Consider the following 24,920-nt stretch of genomic DNA (forward strand, 5'->3'; position numbering starts at 1 on the left):
GCAAATGGTGAGAGAGTTGTGTGAAGTAGTTGCTATAAATTTGTAATTTCAGAAAAAAACTAGCCGTTTCTAGCCGTTGGGATGTCTGGACTAGACAGACGGCATAGTTTATGCCGTCCGTGGCAATTTAACGTACAGACGGCAGCCGTCCGTATCCCGAATTTAACAACTCCTAAAATTCCCATTGGACTTGCCCTCACATGACGAATATAGCTAAGCTAGTAGCTGATCTTTTCAATGGCCTGGACTTGAATAAGCCCAACATATTGGGCTCTAGCAAGGCCTATTTTGTACACCCAGACCCGACCCAAAAGCCCAACTTCATTTCATCTTCCTCAAAACCCTCTAAACCAGCTCTCTCAAACCCCAAAAAAATGGCCAACCTCAAAACTGGTACTCGAAATGTACTCCGCCAACTCATCAAAACACATAACAACATCCAAACCCAAGATTCCATCACACACCCATTTTATAATCTTGGTCAAGGACTTAGATATAAGCACAAAAAGTTAGAAGTCATTCTTACAACGGTACTGACTTTTTGTTTTTTTTTTCTCATTTTTGTTGTTGTTGTTGTTGTAATTAAAATGTTTAATATTATTATTTTATCTGTGTTGGGCAAAATTTATTAGAGTATAGATAAGCTGGGTAAAGCTGGAGAGACAGTGAAGGTGGCACCTGGATATTTTCGTAATTATTTGATGCCTAATATATTAGCTGTTCCTAATATTGCAAAGTATGACTTCATCATGAGAGAACAACGCAAGGTACATTGTAGTATACTTGTTTTGTTTCTGTTTATTAGTTTTGGTTTGATAGTTGATTTTTATGTGATGTGATATTTTGTTTTACTGGCCAGCTTTACCAACGCGAGGAAGTGGAGGTGGTAAAAGAAGTTCCACAGGCTAAGCAAGATACGATTAAAGAATTTGAACAAGCAGCGAATCGCCTTGAGAAGGCTAACTTGGTGGGTAGTTTGTCATGTTATTTGCCTAGGTTTTTGCACTGTTATACTTCTAAATGCACAAGTTACACTTCTCACTGTATATAATTGGTGCGTTGTTCAATTATTTTAGTGTAACTCTGTTGTCTAACCTTAATAATTATAAGGGGCAAACGGAACTTATGAATGCTGGGAAGTACTTGAGGTTTCTTAGAGTCCTCAATGGGATCGTGTAGAATGTAACACTTAGAAGGGGACTCAATGATTGGGAAGTGGAGCGATTTGGGACTTTCATACAGTACATCTATCAAGTGGGGAGTTAGATTTGGGGAGGTGGATGTTAGAAAGTTGATTTGGGATGCAAAGGATGAGTTCACTGTGAAATCCTTCTACTTGGTCTTAGCTAAGGAACTCTTCTTGTCGAATCTTGGGGATATGGAGTAAATTGTAAACTTTCCTCATAGAAAGATATGGGAATCTCTATCCCAATTCAAGTAATTTTCTTTTTTTGGCTTGCTTAATTGGGAATGATAAAAATGATTAATAATCTTAACCAAAGGGGTATGGATCTACAAAACCTTTGCCAACTTGGTAAATGCGTCGAGGAAAGCATTGATCTCCTCCTTGGGAAATGTCCAACCGATGTTTGGAACCAATTCTTTTTCTCTTTCAATAGACCTTCGGATCCGCCTTTAAACGTTACTCTTATATGGACTTTATGGAAGGAAAGAAACTTGATGATCTTCGAGGACAAGGGGAAGGACCTTCAAAAGATAGTGGAAGAGGTTAAAGAAGTGTTGTTTGAGTGGGCTAGTGCGTGTCCAACAGAGTGAGGTTTTATGGGTATGATCTAGTAGCTTCTTGCTACCTAAGGTCATTCTATGTAAATTTGCAACATGTACTTTGTTTCAAAGTTGAATGTATGGAATTGAATTGGACCGATTGGAAAACGGAAGTACTTGAGGTTTCTAGTAAGTTGATGATGTAGTATACGCTACTGGTTAATAATATTTTTCATCGGTCCTCGTTCTAACATGTGTCAATGCCTTTAGGGAATTAGGGGTGCTCCAGTTTATGCTAGTTTATTATCTCGCTTAGGGAATCCGGTGACTTGGTGATATAAGTGGCGCATATCTTTTATCAGTCAAACAGTCGACAAAACTGTAACATACTTGCAATGCTATTAACATTGCTCGAGCCAATCCATATTCCATTGAACACACAAGTACACTACTCAAGGCTGATTATTATTTGCCTTCGACTGTTGACTACTTGACTCTTATCTGTGTGTGCCCTTTTCTAGTTTTAAAACATTCGTTTTGCTTATAAAAAATATGTTGACGATGGCTCTGGATCTCTTAATGCATCATTGGAAGGTACTACAGATTTTGTCAAAATGCATGGTCTTGTTGCTAAATTGAGATTTGACCAGAATATAGTTAGTTGTGTCTGGAGGCAGGGGCCTAATATCTTGAAACAGCGACACAGTGGGGCCCACAGTTTAAACTTTTCGACATTTCCCAACATTGCTTTTAGTATAGGGTGTTTCTTTCAAGATGGATCAACATCAAGCGAATACCCTTAGCATGTGAGCCTTCTACTTTCACACACAATCCATCAGCATCCTCAAGTTGCTGCTTCAAAACGGATAGGCGCGAGCTACTTAGCGCGGTTCTAGTCAAAAGATAGGAGACCACCCGTCTTCTAGGATCCCCTCTCTTGGCCGTGCATTGGAGTTGTCTGTCTGATATAGTGATATGTCTGGGCAAACATGTAGGTGTCAGATAAGCGCCAGTGGTACTTTAGAATGGGAACAGTAGAGAGTAATAGGAAAAATGCAAATAATAGATTTTCCCTAGCAATTAGTCAATTCCTGGAAGTGTTTTTTATATGTATCTGAGGTAAGACTTTCCGCCTTTTAGGAATTATTTGTGATGCATGTGCTAGGTCTCCTGTCTGCACCCGTAATGAGATCACTCTATCACCTTAACCAATTTTTTTTTTCTTCTTATGGCGTTGCCAGATTGTCTGAGAGTGAGAGTGAAATCCCTACCCCATTCTCTTGTAGGGGCAGGCTGATTGTGATTGGACATGGAGCTATAAGAAAAGAAATGCTTAGTTTGCTTTGTTTATCCATGTAGCAATCCTAAAGACATATGTATGGGCCTATCCTTTTGGTTTACATTGTTTCCTCCACTGAATTGAACTGTTAATCTGCTATGTTAAAGGTATAGTTTGAAAGCTTTTGTTTCTTTAATGTTTTCTTTCAGTCCAGAGGTATTTAAAATATTCTGGGCCTTTTCAGATGATTTGGGGTAATTTGTAGAACTTTGAGTTTAGGAATGCAACTAGTTTCGAAAAATATAAACAACTGAGTCATTTTACATTTATGTAACTCGTTTGTCAAATTATCATTAATTTACAATAATGCATGTTACACTAAATCCTTGTACATTACTAGTGTAACAATCACTTATCTGTTTTTAGCTCAAATAAATTGATCAGCGTCAAATTTCTTCTAGGTACTTAGGAGGATGGTGAAGTCAAGTTCAGATCTTAATGAGCTGCGTTCACCCGTTACCAAAGAAGAGCTTGTGGCTGAGGTTTGTTGCTCGGCCTTTATATACTCGATTACATGAGCAGATGTACCTGTTACATTTTTTGCATTTTAAATAAAGCAACAATCTGTTGATTCTGGTAGTGGTTAGGAAACATTGTAGACGATGATGATTGAGCTCTGGTGTATTTTTAGAACTTTGATTGGTAGATCTGGTGGGGTTGCCTCAACTCATCACCCCCCGCAACAACAACAGAAAAAAAAAATTAGAATACATAATAATAAAAAGACCAAACATTTGAAATAAAGGACAAAAAACTCTAATCTAGAAAATGTGGATCGCATTTTCCATATACTAGTTTGGTAAAAGGTTGATGAAAGGACGTTGGTTTATCTCTCTTCTGTTGTTAGTATGAGAACGACAAACTGAAGACCAGATGGCAGAATGCACTGCAACAACTTAACCATGTGGTTATCACTTCCACATGAAGGGAAAAGTTTACTTCTCCACAGATGGCCTAGCAATTCCTGGTGTAACACTAGGGCGAGTATCTAGACGTTTGTAAGCAGGCCACCCCATGCAGTGTATCTTAGGTTCTTAGCCTCTTAGCCAAAGCTTATATAAGCTAGCCATTTACAGATTTGCCTGCTTTCTTTTTCTTTGTACTTAGTTTTGCCTTTTATAAATTGATGACATTGCTTTATTTCAAGTGATGTTACTTGCTAGTATGAGAATGACAAGTGATTTTTGCATGCAGTCAGGATAAATTGTGCAAATACTTCACTAGGCTATTTGTTTACAAGGAATTTGAATATTGATTTCCACTCACAGGAACTTATCAAATTTAAATGCAATTGACTGCAATTTTTTTCTAAAACCAATTGTGCCAATTTCCCCGTAATAGATAACGATGTTACGATATTAAATGCTATATATTTTTCAGGTGTCAAGACAGCTTTGTGTTAACATCGGACCAGAAAACCTGCATTTACCATCTTCAATATCATCCTTCGGACAATATGATATACAACTACTTTTTCCAAAGGCAATCCGCCTGCCAGAGGGCAAAGTGAAATGGACTCTCAATGTTAAGATCCGCAGGAAATAAACAGAGGCAGTAGTCTATAAGGGATCTGGTTTGGAGCGTGTTGACAATTAATCTTTTGGGGAGGTCAATGTATAAGAAAAAGGCAAGGAGTTTACATAAATATATGCTTGTGTTTTTTAACAATTTTCGATTTCCATTCGATTCATCTCATCTTGATTTTATCATGTTAGTCATCATAACCTCATTAACGACTTCTTGGGTTGACACTTGAGTGACTTGAATTTTATCTACCTCTTGATTTTGTTGTGTCCCTTATAAGGTGCTATTACGGTAAAAGGTAAAAGAATGAGTTTGGCCCTAATTGCTAATATTCAGAAAATAACCGTGTTGCTTGGAAGGAGCAGAACTTCCCCTGCTAAGATGTCTGTAGAAACATGGTTCCATGAAACCTATCAGGCCCAGCATCTTCACTCCAAATAGTTTTTATGCAGTTATCTGATGATCATATTTGATGTCTGCATGACTGAGTTGGTACCTTGGGTAGTGAGCTTGTTGAGATAACAATTTCATTAGTCTCAATGTGCGGGCTAGCCTGAGTAGCCGACAACGTTGCCCATGGAAAAGATATCATGGCCTTTCAACAGTTCTGCCATGCTGTCAGTGGACAGGCAAATATATTATGAGTTCCACCATCTATGTCAGTACTGAGGTGTATACGTTCATGGAAAAGCAAAGTTAAGTTCCGACGGATGAGTAATTGTGACTAAAAAACTTCCCAAATGGATTCTTATTGTAGCTTGACTTGCCAGGTCTGTACTGAGTTCCATAAGATCTCTCTTTCAGGCTAAGCATGCAAAAATCAAACCAATTAAACTTGAAGTAGGAAAATTTATACCTATAGCAGTTGGCATGTATCTGTATCAATTCTAAATTATGAGCTACAGGTTTCAAAGCTTGGGAAGTGAAGGTTTGAAAACTTTGGGACGATAGTATTCTAGTTGTTGGTATTCAGGCCCCGGATCTATTGACTGAGAAATTAGAAACACCAAGTTGCGGCAACCTCTCATAGCTGAGAAATTATGGATGTAGAACTAGACTGCTAACATTTTCGCTAAATGTTCTTGAGAATTAAAACTCGTCTTTACAATCCTTTCAGTAACATCATACTTTTGTAACCAAATACAGGATCACATCTAACTTGAGGATACTTGAAAACATACATTTAAATGTACGTTAAGTCAGAAAATAAAGTGTAGACTGTAGAGTGAACAATACATAAAAAATGTAATTCATCTAGTTGTAAATTACAACTCAACTAATATTAGTAAAAAAAAACTAAACAATGAATTAATGAAATTATACTCCCCCAGTCCCCCCTCCCCCTCACTAGAAAACCATTTCCAACAACAAACTTCCAAACGCCAAAAACAGAGGACCATTAAAGACACTGCTTCTTAAACCACTAACAGCACCAGTGCGAGCAACAGCTGGGGCAACATGAAATACAACAGGAGAAGGAGAAACAGCTGGACCATCTCCAAATACAACAGGAGATGGAGCAATAGCTGGACCGCCTCTAGATACAACAGGAGAAGGAGCAACAGCTGGAGAACTCCCCTTGTAGGTGTGAATATCTGACAATACAACGACAGTCATTTTCTGTCCTTGCTGACAGTGTCCCTTTGCTCCACTAATGAAATAGAATGGTCCTGATCTCAACAACACGATCATAACTGTCTCATTCCTATAAACAACAATGGGGTTTGATGTATTACAAGTAACATAGTCTGTTTTGTTTACTTGCAACACTGAATCCTTCTTTGGGTCAAACTGCATAACTATACAAGAAAGAAACAAAAGAAAACAAGAGTGTTAATGAAAGAGAGCAAGAATAGTAAAATACCATTTTGTATATATGCTTAAAAAAAGAAGATTAGAATTGATTATTACCTAGTGTATCTTCAATATTAAAGCGACACTTTTCTGCCCATTTGTTTAGAGTTTGAGATTGAGAAGATGGTATCTTCCATGAATCAGTTTTGCCACCTACCAATATTTCATTAGCTTCTGAAAAGCTGAAGAAGATGATGATGAACAAGAGCATGACAGAAGAAAGAAGAGAACATGAAGAAGCCATAAGAGAAAGCAAAGTTGATAGCAGAGAGATGTTAAGAGTAATGAGGGAAGGTTGGGAAGATGAAGAGAGTGAATGTACCTCTACAATTGTGTTAATTCTTATAGTGGATTAGCAAGAAACTAGCCGTTGGCAACATTGCATAGTTTAAGAACAGGAGCTTATTATATTGAACGTTTCGGTTACTGTTTTGGACTTTGGCGCACTTCCAAATCCAGCGAACGTTTTTTTAAGAGTTTAAGAGCAATAATGAGCTTATCGTATTCAACGTTTCATAGGTAGGTGAGCTAAACTTATTGGAACTCGGAACATATCCGACAAAATGGAATTTTTATTAAATATGAGTTTGTGTAGTGCTACACTGCTGCTTTCCTAAGCTCATGTTTTCCAAGTGAGTAATCCCCTCAGCGGGAAATTACATAAATAAAAAATATATTTGTTGGGTGAATCGGCCATCATGGTATTGTAGCAACAACTGGAATTATTTTAAACACAAATTCGTCCCACTTTTAAGACGTTTTAACTCTTAAAAAAAAAAAAAAAAAACCAACAACAACATATCATGCATAATCACCGCTGCCCAAGTTCAAGAAAAACGTTGTGCAGTGCATAGTACAAAATATCAGGATATCGGTATTTATCGATATTCAATTTCTGGATATGTATCATGGATATATCCTCTTTGGAGATATTTGACATTGTTTCACATGCAAATATCGTGGATATATCCAAAATATCGATAAATATCGTAGATATTGTAGATATTTCTTGATATATCATGATACATTATTTATATTTATTTGAAATATAATGGTAAATATTAAATAAAATTGTTATATATATAAAATATCACCAAATATCTCAAAATATCACAAAATATCTCCAAATATTACAAATATTACAAATATTATCGAAATATCACTGATATTTACAGTCGTATATATCTCTAAACATATCGTGATATTTATATATTTTTTTCTGAAATATAGATAGATATTCCCAAATATTACGATATATCGGGATATTTTGTACTATGGTACAGTGTACTTAATAGCAAAATCAATAAGAAGTGTTTGTGCAGTGCAGTTAATCAGTTAATGCAATAAATCCATTAACTGTTTGTGGACCCGTTAGCTCAACTGCTCAAGGATTTTCGCGCTGGAGGTTGCAGATTCGGGAAGGTCGAGTTGTGTTATTATTTGCGCTACGAGGTTGGCGAATTCAGTTGAGATGCTTGGGCCCTCTAATATTTTTGGAATGCAATAAAGCCACTACAATCACTCTTGGTCTCCAATGCTTTGATCCATCTTCTAAACCCAAGAAATTTGCATCACAATTGGAAGTTGATCTAAAGGGAGTAGATCATATACCCCATTCCTTGAGATAGAATATTGATGGAAGCAATATGAATGAGCTATATGCAGACGAACTTCAATACCTGATCACCAGATTCCTTTATCGAAGAGAGGTTAAAAATGTTTGTTTGGGAGGAATATTGGCACATCAAATTTCATCGTTGAAAATGATCCTAATCAACTGCCCATCTGAACTTTAGGTTCACGAAGTACAACCCTTTGAAAAGCATCATTAACTTAGATAGAAGGGCTGTCAGCCTGAAAATCTCTCTTCAGAATAAAAACATCATTCGTGAGCCAATCCCTTTCATATTTGCCTATAGAATATGCATAGAGATTGAATTAACATAATCTTGTGTAGTGCACGCAATCCTGGAACTTTCCAGTTACATTCTTCCAGTACTTCGTTTTGATTGAAAAACCGTATTCCATTTATAGGTTCGAACAAACAACATACAACTCACTAAATGTAACTGATTTACAATGACAACTTAATCAGTATGTGTAAAATTCCAAATAATACAAAATCGCTAGTATAACCAAAAGAGGTCTTTTTTCTGTCAACCTCATTGGCGAAAGACTCCATATTAACAAATCTGTACAGTTGAGGGGAAAACATAGATACAAAGCTCCCCCTATACTACCGCCCTGGAACAAAAAGATAACCACAAAAGAAAACAGAAAAGGGATATACTGATATAGAATCAACCAGATCTGTGCAACGAGCAGTATTAAGCTCCTATCCACTGAATGAATGAATACTATCGAAAGCCATTGCAACTTGCAAGCAACAGCAGACCTTTAAGTGAGTCCTCTAATCACCAAAAATTTGAAGAGGAGAAAGGATATCATCCAAGCAAATTTACATAGGAAACGATCCTCCATCCCCTAAATTCAAACTTTATCATGTACATCTAGAACAAGATCTCGCAGCTCAGGGAAGACTGATACGAGTAACAGTTCCAACAATCCGTATGAAAGTTGCTTCACACATATATTAGACTGCACATCATCGCAAACCAAATAATGGTACGTGAGAACGATAGGATTACGTACAACAAAGATGCATAACTAATGAGAAGGTATGGTAGGATTACCTGAAGGAAGTAATAGACATCTCTTGCACAACGCTTGTACTGTTTATTCCCAATCAAACTGACCAACGTGGTTGGAGCTCCATCTGGATAAAAAAGACAATCTTGGGACATGAGAGAGAGAGATGTAATTAAAAAAAAACTTTAGTACTAGGTACTATGGTGAAAGCCACATTCGCCTATCAAGGCATTGGACACCATTGGTTATGTGTCACCCGCCATGATATACAAAAATGTAATACAACTTTGTTGTTTGATTTGTGCACCTCGATGCACAACCAACATTTAACGTCTGGCATCCTCCTAGATAGGAGAAGGTGGCTGTCATCTAGCATTTTTCATTAGTATTTACATTGTTGGGAACGCAGCAATAACTTCATTTATGAGTTGGAAAGAATCAAATCTCTTTCAAAGGGTAAAGAAAACAATTAGGAGTAGCCAATTTCTTCTGTTTGAGAAACCTTTCTTCAGCCATGGCCCTTGCTCAGCCCAAATTGAAGAGTAACACTGTTAGCATTTTAATGTTCTATAGAACACACAAATGCTCTCAACGTGGTCAACGTTTCAGTTTATCCGTCTATAGGGAGGAATAAATTTATATTGAGCATCCCTTACAAAAGTCATACAGATCATATGAAAGTCTACGAAGGGATGGGAAACATATTTCTCACCTAGAATCATTTTCTTGACATTGCTCGCTCTACGAACTGCTTCAAGTTCTAGCTCAAACGATCCTGGTTTGGAGACCTGATTGCCTGGTAAACTGTCCACGTATTTCAATGTGCTGTGGTCGAATTGTTTTTCCCCCATTTTCTTTTGACTAATCTCCAATTTCAGAAAGAACGTCCCATTAGGCCACAAAACCTGACAGAAAGACAAAAACGCAGTTTAGCACAAGGGAACATTCATTCCCATCTTTGCTCCATGTGGCCATTAACTAAATTATGCTATGGTTAACAAGTTGCAGGGTTCCAGCCTCCAGAAGGCTTTGTGCATAACCATTGCACATGGTGTTAACATTCAGTAAGTAAGAGAGTGTGCATGAAACACATGCTCGAACTCCAACATCTAAAGAGCAACTGTTTTATGTCTAACAGATAATGCATGAAATGCAATTCTTATAATGTGGCAATGCTGCATTACACACTATCCGAAGAAATTGCATCATACATGTAGCAAAGTTGATCAAGAGAAGTGCAGGTTCACATGTACGTTCACTAGGTTTTGACGTTTCGTAGCATTGGGAAATCAGTATACAGCATGTATAGTGATGCAATAACCAAGGTGTTTGCCATCCCAAAAAAAAGAAAATCCAAATTAAAACGCAGAGAATTATTAGAAAAGTATTAAGAAGAAATAGATAGAAAAAAAATTAGCAAGGAAAGATTTTTTTTCCCGAACATAGTTTTAATTTCCGAACATAGTTTTAATTTCCGAACATAGCAAGGAAAGCAATTACTATATTAAAACATCGGCTTCCATAGGTAAAGCAATGTGATACGAACTACGGCACCAAACAACATAGTTGTAGGCGCAATATAAGGAACAAAGTACATAGGAGGTTATACAGTGCAGGACTGGTTGCTTACAAGTATCAATATCAACTCAGTGATGCAGGGAAGACTACCATAATTGGAACTCTAAAACCCCTCGGTAACCAATGTGCATCTTGCTTTGACCAAAGGAAAATGATATACATATTTCAAGAATATTAAGTACAGTTCAACTGTCCTTCATACTTCGAAGTATGGTGTGATGATATATAACTCCAATTTGAGAGTACCATGTATTAAGGAATGAACACTCCAAATGACTTAATATATTCCAGTTAGATTTTCCATGAGTTTGCAAGGTGTTACAATCACAATAAGGCAGGCTTCCCACTTCCCCTATCAAGATGCTAAGAATAAAGACAACTTAACCCCTGCAGTAACTTAGATTAGATTTTATAGTGAGCCGTATCAATAGAGGACAGCTATAGTTCTATATGTTGGAGGGCGCAATACTCAAAGCCGTTATTCCAATCAAAATTTTAATTAGTCCTTTGCTGTTTCCTTCCAAACCTGTAATAGACGATTTTTCCATTCTCTTGAAAGCACAGAACATCATGATCAAGGTAGATATCGTGTGTGCTTTCAAGGACCATGTTTAACTGTTAGTTTGCAGTATGGAACATACAGAAGAGGATTAAAGAGGAGCTTTACGATTGGGCATGTGCTAATCCTTCCTTTAAGATATCTATCAAGACTTTACGTGTAATTGGGATATGCTTGCGTCATAAAGTGGGTTGTAATATGGAATGAGGGTATCTCTTGTAGGTCAAGTAGCTCCTTGCTATGAGATCGATTTCTTGTAATTCTTCTAATTTAATACATACCAATCAAGAAAAAAAAAATGTTATTTCACAGTATCATTCAACCGTTTTGTTTCCCTCAAATATCTAGATAATCAAGTAATAGTATTTTATTTTACTTTGAGTATGCATTTGAAGAAACGGTAACCTACACAGTACAAAGATAGATGTTTTCAGTTTTTACTTGTGGTAATTGCATTGCATGTATTACAACTTTACAAGAATGTTCTTCAAGATGCCTATGGGCTTATGGCTTATGGCTTAGGCATAAACCCTTTTTATGTCTTTGGCTCAAAGCTTTTGAGAGAAATTGTGAATCTCATCCTGCAGCTCGTAACTTTTTTCCCCAACAGAAGTTCATATAAAAACATTTTTATTTTTTATTTTTCAATCGGTAAAGTATATATATATATATATATATATATATATATATATATATATATATATATCTCCAAAGCTCAAAGAAATTATACAATTTCAGAAGCCTCAAACTTACTGAGGTTTAGGTTCGTAAATTCAAAATAAAAGTCTAGTAAGGATTTCTTTTATGGAAAGTTCCCATCCTTCAATTCTGTAACCGCACATCTCATTTAAGTCCACTCATTTTTCAGCAATAGCAGCCATCACAACAATTAAGGATGCTACCAGGGCTCTTATCCACAAGCAGTATCTTTATTGCATTACAGAGAAAAAGTGAGGCACATCGAGTTCTCGCAAAGATATGAAACATTGTTGGAAATGGAGACGCAAATAATTCAGAGTGCGGCCTTTATAGGGTATTAAATGTAATATGTTCGTTATGCAATTCAACACACTCAAGATTAAAACATATTAACTTGTAGATAAAATAAGGTTTAGTTCTTACATCTTGGATCCAACGGATTCCTAGAGCAATAACATTATCTCTTCTAAGCCAATGGATTTGCCTCAACAGCCAGTCATCAATTGCATCTTCCATCACTAACTGCAAAATTTGTTTCGAAAACCAGAAAACCTGTCTCCTGCAAGAAATATAATGGCAACTTCGTGTCAATTGATTTAGATAGCAAGCCCACAACAGCATACTAGATTTTGTTTGTTAAGAACAAAAAGTTCTATCAAGCAAAAGTGATTTCAGGACCAAAGAACCAAGAGTAACTTGTATAAAACACAACAGTCGATCTAGTCAGCACTTGTAACAGCAGGAAATTCGCCGTACTGATGAACTAAGGAGCAAAGCTGTATCAGATAACAGATCAGGGAAGACACAAAACAGAACAATTCTCCAACTTTACCTTAGAATGTGTCAACCAAGTCAAATATACCGATCACTTATAATAAATCTTTTCTGAAAAATGTTGGACGAAATTGTCTATTGAAACTATCCTTAGATAGTCTCAGGCCCAGATTTTATTAAAAGGGTTGAGACTTGAGACAAACAAGTGCTACCCTCATGTTCTGTTTCCACCAATGGGTATCTCTTCTGAGGTTTCGTTCTCTAAGACTGCATGCTGCATGAGCCCAATTATTCACATGGCTGCCTTATGTTCATACATCACTTGTTACGGGCCACCATCCAATCCCCCCCATATAGCATAGAATTTCAAAGCCAATCAGCCCAGCCAGCCTCGTCGTGGTCAAGAAGAGAGTGGGGCCTCACCTAGATGGAGTAAGAAGGGCCAGTCTAGGATTCATTTCCACAAAACAGTATTGTTTGGAAAACAAGCATTGAAGTACAGAATAAAAATTCAGGTTAATTTAAATCTCAAGGTCCACAACCATGAAGTTTAGATCGTTTTTTTTTTTAATTAATTTTTTTATTTTTCATAGAAAATTGGCTTTGTTGTGCAATATTGTCCAAATATAGGAAGCATATAAGGATATATGTCCATCCTTAAAAGCTTTTCATGACTGTTATTCACTAGTATGTGATAGTCATTACTAAATATCCACGATCTAGGACAACACCTAGCAGACGTGGGATGTCCGTAAGCCTTGTTATCATAAGATAGGAAGCATGGGATGTCCACAAGCCTCATTATCATAAGATAGGAGCATTTAAGGGATATTTTTCTACACTTAAAATCTATCATGAGACTAAAGCTTGGAGCTACCATCACCACTCAGGCCACTCATGGACTAGATGCCTTTCCAACATACCCTGCTTAGTCTGTAGTCTATACTTAATCATTTTTTACAATAAAAAGTACTCCGCCTTTCCTTGTTATCACAGTTCCACCACCTTAGGAACAAGTCGTCCTCAGCTCCAATACCACTTTGTGAAATTCACGTCCATTCCCACCCTATCATGCAGATATGGTCACCATTTAGTCACCCATGGCTTGACATTAGTGTATGTCGAGGATTTAGGTCAGCACTCAGCACCTAGCAGATGCAGGACATGTTGGATGAAGCTATATGTATATTTCCTTTATCTTCATTTTTGGTTCACTATGAACTATCACAGGCTACAAGTTTTTGTACTTGATGAAAAGCTTTTTAAATATGACAGTTCAATACTACGCCTCGTAGTTTCTTTCTGATGGAACCACTAGTTCTTTAATTTGAATATTGTGAAACATCCGAAAGAATGTTTACACAATAACAGGATAGCATTGGGGTTATATAAGGTAGCCTGATTCCTTGACCTACGTTTCAAGCTTATAGTGTCTGATTGAAGCTCACATTGGGTATATACAATCTTCATGTTTCTCTCTACACAATTGTATAGGTAAAGTTGTACAGGTATGCAGCTCAAGCTATACTTCATCGACCACTTCCAAAAATGTCGGATATGTATGTCAGGCTCGCACATGACACTCTCACATGACAGTATAACACATTCTCGTGAGCTACATCTAAATTTGAATTTCCACTTGCAAGATATTAACGATTATCTATAACTTACTCCTCTTTTTATATGGACATCTTCTCCATGCAATATTATGTGCATCCTCATACATCGATACCTCATACGTTTCTTTAGTATTAATTCAAGAACTTGTAATGTCCAACGATAATTATCTTGTGCTCTTGATAATTGGAGGCATAATACCCAGTCGAATAATCCTTTTTTTGTGAACCCAGTCTGTCTCCCAGTCAGACCCCAAACAGCTATACCAGTGCTCACACGTGAGGGGCCCAAAATTGGTCCAGTGAAACTAGTAAAAGAGAACCTATATCTTTGAGGAATAAACTAATAGAGTAGAAAACAATTATGTTCATATGTCATTCAAGTATAAACTATAAAACTAATTAACAAGTGTAAAAATTACTAATTAGCAATGTGTAAATTACAATTTGGAGTTCATATTTACTTGTCATATTTATATTCCAATCGTGAAGTGCATGTAATTACGGAAGACACAAATTACTGATGCAAAGTATATAATGGCTTACCTCAGCCAACCTCTCCTCTTAAGCTGGAAAATATTATCAACCAAGTTCAACAGAGGCACACTTACATTAGGTGGTGTCCACTGCAACAAAAATTCAACCGTGAGATTACCATTGTGGAAATATTAAACAATTAATAATAACAATAACTACAAAAAAAAAAACACTTTCATCTGTTTCTAAGTTATATCCTGTCTGCCAGTGAGAACTGATGACAACCAATCCCCTCGAAACCCTAAATGGCTAAATCAAAGTATACTTTTTTACCTCTCTAGGTTTTTTAACCTTACTTTTTCTCCTAAGTTTTCACTTTTCTTTATTATGGTGGTCGCGAATTTCGAACCCAAGTTTATGGCAACTGATTATTATTTATGTCATTTTTCTTTTGTGGTAATTGAAGAAGATGGACATCCAACTTAAAACCAATTGGTGACAAGTGGAGAGGCCATGATCTTAAATATTTCAAAGCAAGGTTTAATACATCCCATGTGGGACTAAACATCTTTTAACACACCCCCTCACGTGTAGCATTACTTGAGCCTAACAAGTGGGGACCAACATATTAGGTAACGTGAAGAGGAAACATGCCCTTTGGGCCAAACAACAATAGCATGCTCTGATACCATGAAGATGATGGACATCTAACTCAAAATCAATTGGTGCCGAGTAGAGTGGCCCAGGAATTTAAATATTTCAATGCGAGGCTTAACATATCCCATGTGGGACCAAATATCTCTTAACAATAACAGGTAACAAGTAAATACTAAGCTAGTTGGAACTTGTTTACTCTTATCGCACAATTTCTTGTATTTTGGTGTTGAAGAAAATGAAGAAGAAAAATAGTGAAGTAATTGTTTAGACCTAGTTCTGTTTCTCCTTTTAATAGGTTGGGCTATTGTTATGGTTTTTTTGTTTGATAGGAATTTGACCACTCTTTCTTGTTTAAGGAACCCTTCTTGTTCATTCCATTTTAACTTTTTTCCAGATAAGTGCCCATTTGGACCATATGTATAAGTAAAAAGTAATTGTTTAAAAAAGTGATTTGTCATTTTTAATACTTTTTCAAAAGTGGTGTGTGTTTGGATATAAAGTGACTTATATCAATTCTATTTTATTTACCAAGTCGAAACTAACACACAAAGTGAGAAATTAGAAATGAAAATCACCTATTTTAGAACTTATTGAAAAGTTCAATTTTTTCTTTTAAAAAGTGACTTTTGGTGCTACCATCCAAACACACTTTTACACTTTTTCACTTTTAAAAGTGCAAAAGTTCGCGTAGACTTCTATCCAAATGGCCCCTAAGTAAAAATCCAAAGCTTGGAGATAATGAGATATGTTGTTTCTGTACCAGGATTTGATGATCTTTCCTTTCATAAATTTTGTTTACACCTTTGTATTTATTTTTTCCTTCATCTTTACCGATGACTTGCAAAAGGTTCTATTCCCTGTTCTTGGCTCTTGCAAGTGCCTTTTAGCTTAACATAATTTTAGTTTCTTATGTTGTTCACGGCCAATCCTTTGTCCCCAATACTGGAATTATTAGATACTTCATGAATAAATCCTCAAAAGAACATAAATGACAGTAATTAAGGAATAAAATAACTCAATAAGAACGGTGTACTCAGACACATAATACCTCGGGTGGTACTCCAAATGGATCCTCTACAAGTCCAGAGGTATTTGGAGAGCTGGCTTCAGGTAATCTCTCTTCTCCATTCCTTTGAGATCTCAACTCCAAATATTGGTTTCTTTCAAAACTTACAACTCTAGTGTCTTCATTATGCTTGATCAGACGGGGTGGGCCTCCTTTTAAGTTCAATTCAGTATCTGAATGCCATCCATTAACTTGCAAGCCAGAAACTATTTCTTCATTGTCATGGATTTCATCTAAATCATGTTCCTCGTTATCAGACAAGCTATGTGATGTTTCCATGTCATTGTAGCTTGGACCATGTTTGTTAATTTCATCTCCATTCCATGATATATTTCTGTCTGAAGTTGATGTAGAAGGTGCACTTGGCAACGAAGTAGAACCTACAACTTTACGCATCAAACCATCGGAAACACCTTTGACCTGGCGTAGAATATCATCCATGGCATCATCCACATTAACTGTCAGTCAACCACAAAGACTGTAAGGATTAACAAGAAAAAACATCGATTATGTAAAAGAATCAACAGGAGAAGATGGTCTAGATGCTAGAACCTTATGGTGTATGAAGGGTGATCACCATTGTTATAAAAGGGACCCCTAACTTAGTTTGCGTATTATAGCTTTGATTAGCTAGTCCCCAAGGTGATAGTGCATATATACAATGATGCAATTACCCCTTGTTTAACTTAAGATTTGATTACTGTTGTACGTATTTCTTTGCACAGAACTACGTTGACACTATTTTGTAAATAACCACCCCTTTTTTCCCCTCTTTTTTGGTTTTCTTTTTACATCTTTTTAATACAAAAAGTTGGCTCATTTAGAAAATAATAATAAGGGTGAACTAGTATTACCCCCCCCACTAGATGAGCCAATTAGGATTTCCCCCCCACTAGATAGGAAATTAGGGTCTCCCCCCTAAATACACACAAAAAAATTTCGGTCAACCCACTTTGACTTTTTTTTTTGTGTGCATTTAGGGGGGAGACCCTAATTTCCCATCTAGTGGGGAAACCCTAATTGGCTCATCTAGTGGGGGTAATACTAGTTAACCCTAATAATAATAATAATAAAAATGTAAAGCAATCAAGGATTGCACACACTAAACCATAATTTAAAAAGATCTAGAGACATCAATGAAGAGGATAAATTACAGTTTCATAATAAGATGCAAAATATGAGACCTACTTGCAGGCTGGGTGGCCGAACATATTTGACAAATTACTAATTTGTTTGATCCTAGAAGAGAGAGCTAAATTCAACATATATATATATATATATATGTGGAAAGGGGATTGAACCTAAAGGACCTGGGAAACAGGAGGTAGTACTCTGAAGAAGTGAAGAGACCAACCAAAGCTTTTACAACTAGATTTATGCAAGTGAAGAAGTATTAAATCCTTTTCTCAACCTATCTATCCATCCGTCAAGCGCAACTGCTGGAACAGACCCAATTTAATCTTTAGCCCCTACGAGCCATCCTAGGAGAGAATGTGTTTGGGCCCGGGCCGGAAGTTCACCATTCTCTTATGTCAGCTCATCCTAGGCTCTGCTGGAAAAGGATCCAATATAACCACTCGGGAACTTGTGTCTATGTCTGAATCATCTGCTTCAGCAACAGTTTCGTTTGTGGGAAGTACTAGACCATATCTGTGACGGACTGTGACCAGCAGCAATTCCCAATTTTCCCACATCCATATTTTAGACAACCTGGTTCAATACAGGGCTTCCAGATCCTTAAACAGTGATCCGGTCAGAATCTGTCTTCATATGATGTTATCGTGGAGCTAATGCGAGAGAATAATCTATATTGCATACATATGATCAGCACCAAATCATTACTCAATAGTCAATACGCATACTATAATACAAAGCAATATTGTTAGACTAGGCGAGACCATCATATGCTCTGGCTTCTATATATGACTAAAAATCTCATCACCTGCCTGTCCGCTCTTCCCTTCACATTAACTATTTACCAATGTTACATGGACACGCCATATTCCAAAATAGTCTGTGTTGGATACGTGTCCACATGTCCGTGTCGGACACATTGTATGTGATATACCTCTATTTTGGATATCGGGCACTTCATATCCGTGGCAGATATGGACACATATCCGTGTCAATGTAACTTAGCTATTCATAAAGATGGACAAATTATATGTTGGATATTGCTTCTAGCAGAAACACGAAGATAGAGGTTAATGAAGTATGAAAAAGAAATCAGAAAAAATGGCACACCTGCCAATGTCTTCATTACTGAGGTGGATTTTCCAAAAGAATAATTCTTGCAAAAAAAAAAAAAAAAAAAAAAAAAAAGATAAAATTATCAGATTGTGCCCAAAATATTAAGCATAAGCACAACATATATATACGTTAAATTGCTGATATCATGAACTAAAATAACAGAATTAAGATACTCACCTTTGATGAAGCACTTAAGAAATCCCAGACTTCATGTTGCTCGGCAACATTAGCTATTGACAAAAGTTCCTGTAGAAAACTGGAATGATGATAATATCCAAAAGAATAGTTACTGAGTGAAAGGAATACAAAATTGAAAACATACTTGCAAATATTGATCAAGTTGAATGCAGCGCTGATGAACAAAACTGTCATCAATACTTGAAGAAAGAAATCTTTTGGGTGGCAAATGCAACGTGTAGTTGGGAATATCCTTCAGATGCCGGTGCAACCGCTCAAAGTTTCTGTATCTGCACGACGCAAGTCCACTAAATATCAAGCTACAAGACTGGAATTTTTCACCCTACCGAAGTATGTTCATTAGCATACTATAACATTTATATATAAAATTGTAAGTTATGTGATCAATATCAGACAAATTTAAGATATATTATAAGTCACAATCTTGCTTTTGATCTCTATAACAAAGTTTATTATAAGTATGATCGTCCTTAAATATCTAAAATATATCATATAAAAATATTCTAATGATCTATACATTACAAGTGCGCAGACAATCACGAGTAGAATATATGACAAGATATTTTGTCGACTTTTAACAAAGACTTTTTATAAATAATTTACTTACACGCCCATAAAGCTTTTGCGGTATGATCTTTATTTTAAGTATGACTGTCCGCGGAAAAATATCCACAAAATATCAGCCAGGCGGTGAGGTCTACAATTTCTAAGCGTGCAGGACATCACAAATAAAAGACATATCAAATTTGCAAGTCCCTGGATCCTGACCCTATCTTAAATAGCTACATAACAAAGATGAAAGATCTTGACATTTTTCTTGGTATTCAACAAGGAGCCATTACGAAGTTGGGGTCAGTGTTAACAAACAGACGTACATTGTCCAATATCAGTTGCTAGTCAAATTAGTTTACTAACATTTCAGAGATCTTTTTAACTGAAACTAAGTATAATATGCGAAGTAATGGAGTCTCAGAAGTAGAAGGTTTGCAAAAACAAGGATTACGGTTAACAAATAAGTGAAATAACCGTAGAGGAAATAAAACCCATATCCCTTACCAAAGTCATTATCAATTGAAAATTTGAATGTTCAAGCACCCCACAAGTTAGGATGTACATCTGTGCATTATATTGTGTGAGCATCCATGTGTGTTGGGCCTTAATGTGTCAAAATCAGTGTACTCTTTACATCCTATAATGATTCAAAATGTGTGCATATATAAGAAAAATGACATATGTTGTACCTTCTTTTCACAAACCAAGTATTGTTAGATGCATCTGTGACAGCAATTGAATAAACTGCAAAAGATTTTGACCCAGTCTTTTCAAAGTAGGCTCCTACAACCTGAAGCAACATCTCAAGCACCAAGAGATGGAGTAAGAAAGAGAACAAAACTTTATGGAAAAGAAAAAATAAAGAATTACAAGAGAATAAGCAGGCCCATGAAAATGCTTTGCTTTAATCTTGCATTTCATAGTTCATACATAATGAACCACAACTCGTTTAGGAACTGAATATGACAAAAGCAACAAAAAACAAAAGATAAAAAAACAAAAAAAAACTTGCAGCTCTCACTCACCCTGCACCTGAGCTTTGGAACATGTAATATCCCTTCACTGTGGAACACCACATCCGAAGCAGTAATAACTTTCTCTTCTTTAAACCTGCCAAAATCTGGGGAATAGAACTCGGAAAAAATTTGTCCTCCACCTTCCATAGTAAATGTTTTCTCGGTATCAGTGTGAGTATTCAAGGCAGAAGTGCTACTGGACCGTTTAAGCTGAGTTACAGGCCAAATGTTATGATCCACCAGTTCATCAGTATGACCTAAACCCTCAGAAGACAGTCCCTTATCCTGATACTGATATGACTGCGCCATAGTACTGATGCCATCACTAAAATGACTCTGAAGACGCAACTTATGGGTCACCTGCACCACTGCTTTATCCCCTTTTCTAACATGATTTTCAGGACTATTGATTAATGTTTCCTCCCCCAAGTTCCTTCCATGCATAGTGCTGTTGATGTCAGAGGTCTTCTTTGCAGATGGTGGCACAAGACGTGGTTTAACATGATTGTTGCGTTTTTTGTAGTTTCTTCCCTTGGTCCACATATTTTCAAGATTTTCAGGAGCCAGAACTTCAGATCTTCTTTTGGTTGCAGCTTCTAAGATCCTTGCCCAATCTGCAGAACGTGGTTGCACCGAATCTCGAAGGTCGACCCTTGAAGTGGTCAAGGTCGTCCCTTCCTCATTGCCGAATTTAGCTGATGCCACATCTCTCTGTCGGTTGGACATAGCCACACTTCTCCTTGAGCTAGGTTCACTGCTCTCTACATTATCCGGAGGAACATAATGATCTTGGGAATAACGGGATTCACCAGTTAAAGGATTATCGCCTCCATCCTTACCCTTATCATCTTTAGCATTGAGGACAATATATTCAATTAACTCATTTATATACCTGAAACAGAAGTGTAAAAGTTCTTGTGTAAAATATTTCCATCTTGGAGAAGAGGTTCGGTCCATAAATCTATTTAGAGAAGGAAAAAATCATAAAATATAAAATAATAAGGACAGAGATCTACAGTAAATATTGATCGCGAGTGTCAAATGAACACATAACCCAGACTCTTAACGAACTGGATGATAGAGAAGAAAACCAATTTCGGTTAGTAGGTGCCCTTATGCCTCCAATTATAAACTCAACTATGTTCAACATATACAAAAAAACAGACAAGAATTTGGCGAGAAACTATTAGTGGGACAAGAAATACAAATCTGAATAAACAGTTTGCTGGCTCAACAACTCTAACACTCCCCTCAAGTTTGAGGATACAAACTCTGTATACCTTACCTGAAAGGCCGAAACACAATAAAGAAAAGAAACAAATACCCCCCTCCTAAAACTCTCCTCTACCCAATGTTTGCACATTTTTCAAGCACAAAACAAACAGGAATTCAGAAGTAGTGGATCGTTAGTTTGTTACTAGTAATGATGACGAATCGAGGAACATGTTTATCCATACCAGATATAAAGGTTCTATTTCCCAATGCCAAGCACTCTAGATACAACATAAGACCAACTTGCTAATGAGTTCCACATCTACTGATCAAACGGCACCTCTGTGTTTATGGTGCAGCAATTACAACGACAGGAAAGAAGCTCAAAGTATCACACACAATACAAGGCAAGAAACATATATTCCAGTTGGACAAAGATCTCAAGAGGTGCATGAGTGATTATATGACAAGCATGACTGATTACTTGTTGCGATTGGAGGTGAAGCAATCACAGTCAGATGCACTGATCGGAAAAACAAAAGTAACAGCACGGTGAACTAGAATAGCAGAAGCCAGAAACCTACGAAATTTTAGAAGTATACATTCGATTTTTACTAGACATGAGGTGCCCATGAGGTGCACTGGAAAACTAATAAAACCCAGTTGGTAAATGTTTCTTCCATAATGGTGACATTACCAAGTAAAATAGTGTGCAGTAGAAACTACCATGGTATACTGGGCAGTCTAAACTCTAAACATGCAAATAAGCGTCTGGTAAAAGTGTTTTACGGAAACATTGCCTGCGTAGCAATGTCACTGAAGTCAAAGAACAGAAATACAGAGACATAAACCATGATGGAATTACCTTGCTAAAAAGCACAAGTTTTATTTCTTTTCCTATTTTGCATAGACTGAAAAGAGTGGTGCATCCATGTTGGACACATGTTCAGGTCCAATGCAACACAGTCACACCGAATTTAGAGCAACATTTCTTATACCTTCTCAATTGCAATTTTTTTTTTTTTTTTTTTTTCCTTTTTTCTTTTTTAAAATTCACCCGGCGAAACGAAGTTCTCATCAAATAGATAAGGTAGTGTGGTAGAGAGATCACAGACGTCTACATCAAGGTAGGCTTACATATTTCCATCTCCCCATGAGATCCTCAAATCTAGTACTCCTTACAATGATTAGTTGGTTACCATAAGATTCTCATTTTCAAGATATTGAATTAAATTTTATAATATATTTCCTTTTTTTTTTTTTTTTTTTTTTTTTTTGTAATGTATATTTTCTCTATAGAAAAGTGTGAAGTCAAATATGCAGAACATTTATGGTAAGTGCTATAATTTCAAATTGCAAGAACCGACAACATAGTTTAAGATAAACGTTTTGCCACAAATTACTTGAAATCGCGATTCACGAATACCACTTATAGGTTTTTACTTTTTCCAATTCCCCGCTGTTTTGCAGATGAATCAAGCCTCCTACGGCTAAGTGTGTCCATATACAATATAATCTATACCCAAATGAACTACCGGCCAAAATAGCTAGGTCAAAGCGCTGGACTACCAAGTCAGCAACGAAAAATAACAAATGGAAAAACTGATGGCACCCCTAATTTCAAAGTGATTCTTTAACTATAAGTCATAGAAAAAGCTTACCCAGGACTGGCAAGGTTCATGATGGGCTGCATTACCAATGAAGTTAACAGCTCTCGGGCAATGCATCGAACTAGAGGGCATTGAGCTTCTCGAGGTCTTAAGACTATAGCTAATATTCCTCCCATAAGACGTTGAAGAACCTAAAAAACCACAATACGATATATGTAACAAATATGCTCAGGCAACAAATCGAAATAAAACAAAATAGATTCATAAGAACTCTTCCACGCACACCTTGTACTCACACTCGGGGGATATCAAAGCAGGATGAAGCTCCTTAGAAGTCATAAGATGATGTTTTAACCTGTCATCGCGTTCTTCAAGGGATAATGTTCCCATAACTTCTACCCCTATAGCAATTTGATTTCTTCTGTATAGGTCTAAGTGCTTCCCCACTAAATCAACCATATCCCTAAAAACATCAACAACAGTTGACCACCAAAACCTAATAATAAACCTTGTTGATGACTTACAAAAGTAAAACAAAAGCACCTTGTTAGCAAGTCGACAAGGTTGATATCCTTGACCCTTGTGGATATTTCACCAAGCACATCCATGATAACGAAACGCATCTGTTCAGGTACCTCCTTGTCAGGAGTAATAGACGAGTACCACAAATCAACGACGAAATCTTGCAAGAGTTTTTGAATAAAGTCACTAACAGCAGCCTCTACAACAGGAGAATCAATTTTCCTCTTTTTCTTAAACGAGGGTGGCCGAGGATCATCTAGAGACAACTGTTTCTTTTCCAAATGTGATAGATAAGTGTGTCTTCTCACAGGTGGGACCCTCCAACCAAACTCCACTTGTTGAGCTAAAATTCGTAGTAAAGACAGTAAAAAGATAGCTATAGGGAGATTAGTCCACATTGATTTACTTGTATCTGTAACAACGACAAAATAAAAACTCAGCTTAAACAACAAGTTAAGTAGACTGATGATGATATATAGATGGAGGAAATAAACAAGGACTTACGAGAGAGGAAGTAAGAGAAAGAGAAGATACATAGGGCCCACCAAACAGTACGAATCTTAGCTTCCTCTATTAGATCTTTAATACTCTCCATCGCCCTCTTCATTTTTTTTCTTCACCCTAATTTCTTTTCTCAGTCAGTCGGTCGGTCGGATTATGCCTAATTATTGTTTCAACGGCAGCAGCTTAAATGCTTTTATACACTGTATGTAATGCTTTTATACGCAGACTAATCATTGCTCACGTTTTCCTTTCTCATTTCATAGATGGACTTTGTTTTGGGCTTGGGCTTGGGCTTCTCATTTGCAGTTAGGGCTGTCAATGGGTTTCGATTATAAGATGTCATTTTAGTAATTTTTATGATTACTTTTGTATACGTTTATCAATTGTGTGACTAAAATTAATTGATTTAAATTTAGGATTTAATTGATTTTTATAGTTTTCAGTTCTCAATTTTCTTATCGGTTTAGGTTTGGGTGGGATTTTCCAGAATCCGATCCAAACCGATCCATTGACAACTTAGTTATGGTGCAGTCGCGGGT

General features: G+C 36.7%; 3 protein-coding genes across 4 annotated transcripts; 1 reads left to right on the plus strand and 2 right to left on the minus strand.

Annotated features, from left to right (window-relative positions):
• Positions 1–242: 242 nt before the first annotated feature.
• Positions 243–4,732, plus strand: LOC147492735 (Ribosomal protein L9/RNase H1). Its single transcript, XM_086566141.1, has 5 exons — positions 243–530; positions 633–767; positions 860–967; positions 3,466–3,546; positions 4,445–4,732. The coding sequence occupies exons 1-5, from the start codon at positions 375–377 to the stop codon at positions 4,607–4,609; spliced, it is 645 nt and encodes a 214-aa protein (XP_086422267.1). The 5' UTR covers positions 243–374; the 3' UTR covers positions 4,610–4,732.
• A 1,082-nt stretch (positions 4,733–5,814) lies between these two features.
• LOC147492736 (early nodulin-like protein 13) lies at positions 5,815–6,784 on the minus strand. The gene is made up of 2 exons (XM_086566143.1): positions 6,500–6,784; positions 5,815–6,387 (listed from the first exon to the last, which is right to left on the minus strand). The coding sequence occupies exons 1-2, from the start codon at positions 6,684–6,686 to the stop codon at positions 5,936–5,938; spliced, it is 639 nt and encodes a 212-aa protein (XP_086422269.1). The 5' UTR covers positions 6,687–6,784; the 3' UTR covers positions 5,815–5,935.
• Positions 6,785–8,445: 1,661 nt separating this feature from the next.
• Positions 8,446–24,573, minus strand: LOC147492737 (phox domain-containing protein). Of its 2 annotated transcripts, none has more exons than XM_086564402.1 (15): positions 24,382–24,573; positions 23,899–24,289; positions 23,641–23,818; positions 23,407–23,546; positions 20,543–21,425; positions 20,207–20,307; positions 19,090–19,234; positions 18,945–19,013; positions 18,762–18,807; positions 16,500–16,975; positions 14,864–14,943; positions 12,351–12,486; positions 9,804–9,996; positions 9,136–9,218; positions 8,446–9,040 (listed from the first exon to the last, which is right to left on the minus strand). In XM_086564402.1, the coding sequence occupies exons 1-15, from the start codon at positions 24,482–24,484 to the stop codon at positions 8,933–8,935; spliced, it is 3,132 nt and encodes a 1,043-aa protein (XP_086420528.1). In that variant the 5' UTR covers positions 24,485–24,573; the 3' UTR covers positions 8,446–8,932. The 2 variants fall into 2 exon arrangements, with proteins under 2 accessions (XP_086420528.1, XP_086420529.1); XM_086564403.1 differs by having other exon boundaries at positions 23,652–23,818; positions 24,382–24,566.
• Between the last annotated feature and the right edge of the window lie 347 nt (positions 24,574–24,920).

Source organism: Coptis chinensis, chromosome 6 (assembly GCF_015680905.1).
Source record: "Coptis chinensis isolate HL-2020 chromosome 6, ASM1568090v1, whole genome shotgun sequence".
NCBI lineage: Eukaryota > Viridiplantae > Streptophyta > Magnoliopsida > Ranunculales > Ranunculaceae > Coptis > Coptis chinensis.

What these genes read in the sequence shown, in the direction of transcription:
- LOC147492735 (XM_086566141.1), top strand. Translation starts at nt 375, where the DNA reads ATGGCCAACCTCAAAACTGGTACTCGAAATGTACTCCGCCAACTCATC. An exon ending in TCATGAGAGAACAACGCAAG is followed by an intron (nt 768 to 859) that starts GTACATTGTAGT and finishes TTTACTGGCCAG; the next exon opens with CTTTACCAACGCGAGGAAGT. An exon ending in AAGAAGAGCTTGTGGCTGAG is followed by an intron (nt 3,547 to 4,444) that starts GTTTGTTGCTCG and finishes TATATTTTTCAG; the next exon opens with GTGTCAAGACAGCTTTGTGT.
- LOC147492736 (XM_086566143.1), bottom strand. Translation starts at nt 6,686, where the DNA reads ATGGCTTCTTCATGTTCTCTTCTTTCTTCTGTCATGCTCTTGTTCATC. An exon ending in TAATATTGAAGATACACTAG is followed by an intron (nt 6,388 to 6,499) that starts GTAATAATCAAT and finishes TTTCTTGTATAG; the next exon opens with TTATGCAGTTTGACCCAAAG.
- LOC147492737 (XM_086564402.1), bottom strand. Translation starts at nt 24,484, where the DNA reads ATGAAGAGGGCGATGGAGAGTATTAAAGATCTAATAGAGGAAGCTAAG. An exon ending in TTTCTCTTACTTCCTCTCTC is followed by an intron (nt 24,290 to 24,381) that starts GTAAGTCCTTGT and finishes TCGTTGTTACAG; the next exon opens with ATACAAGTAAATCAATGTGG. An exon ending in AGTAATGAAGACATTGGCAG is followed by an intron (nt 16,976 to 18,761) that starts GTGTGCCATTTT and finishes GTTGACTGACAG; the next exon opens with TTAATGTGGATGATGCCATG.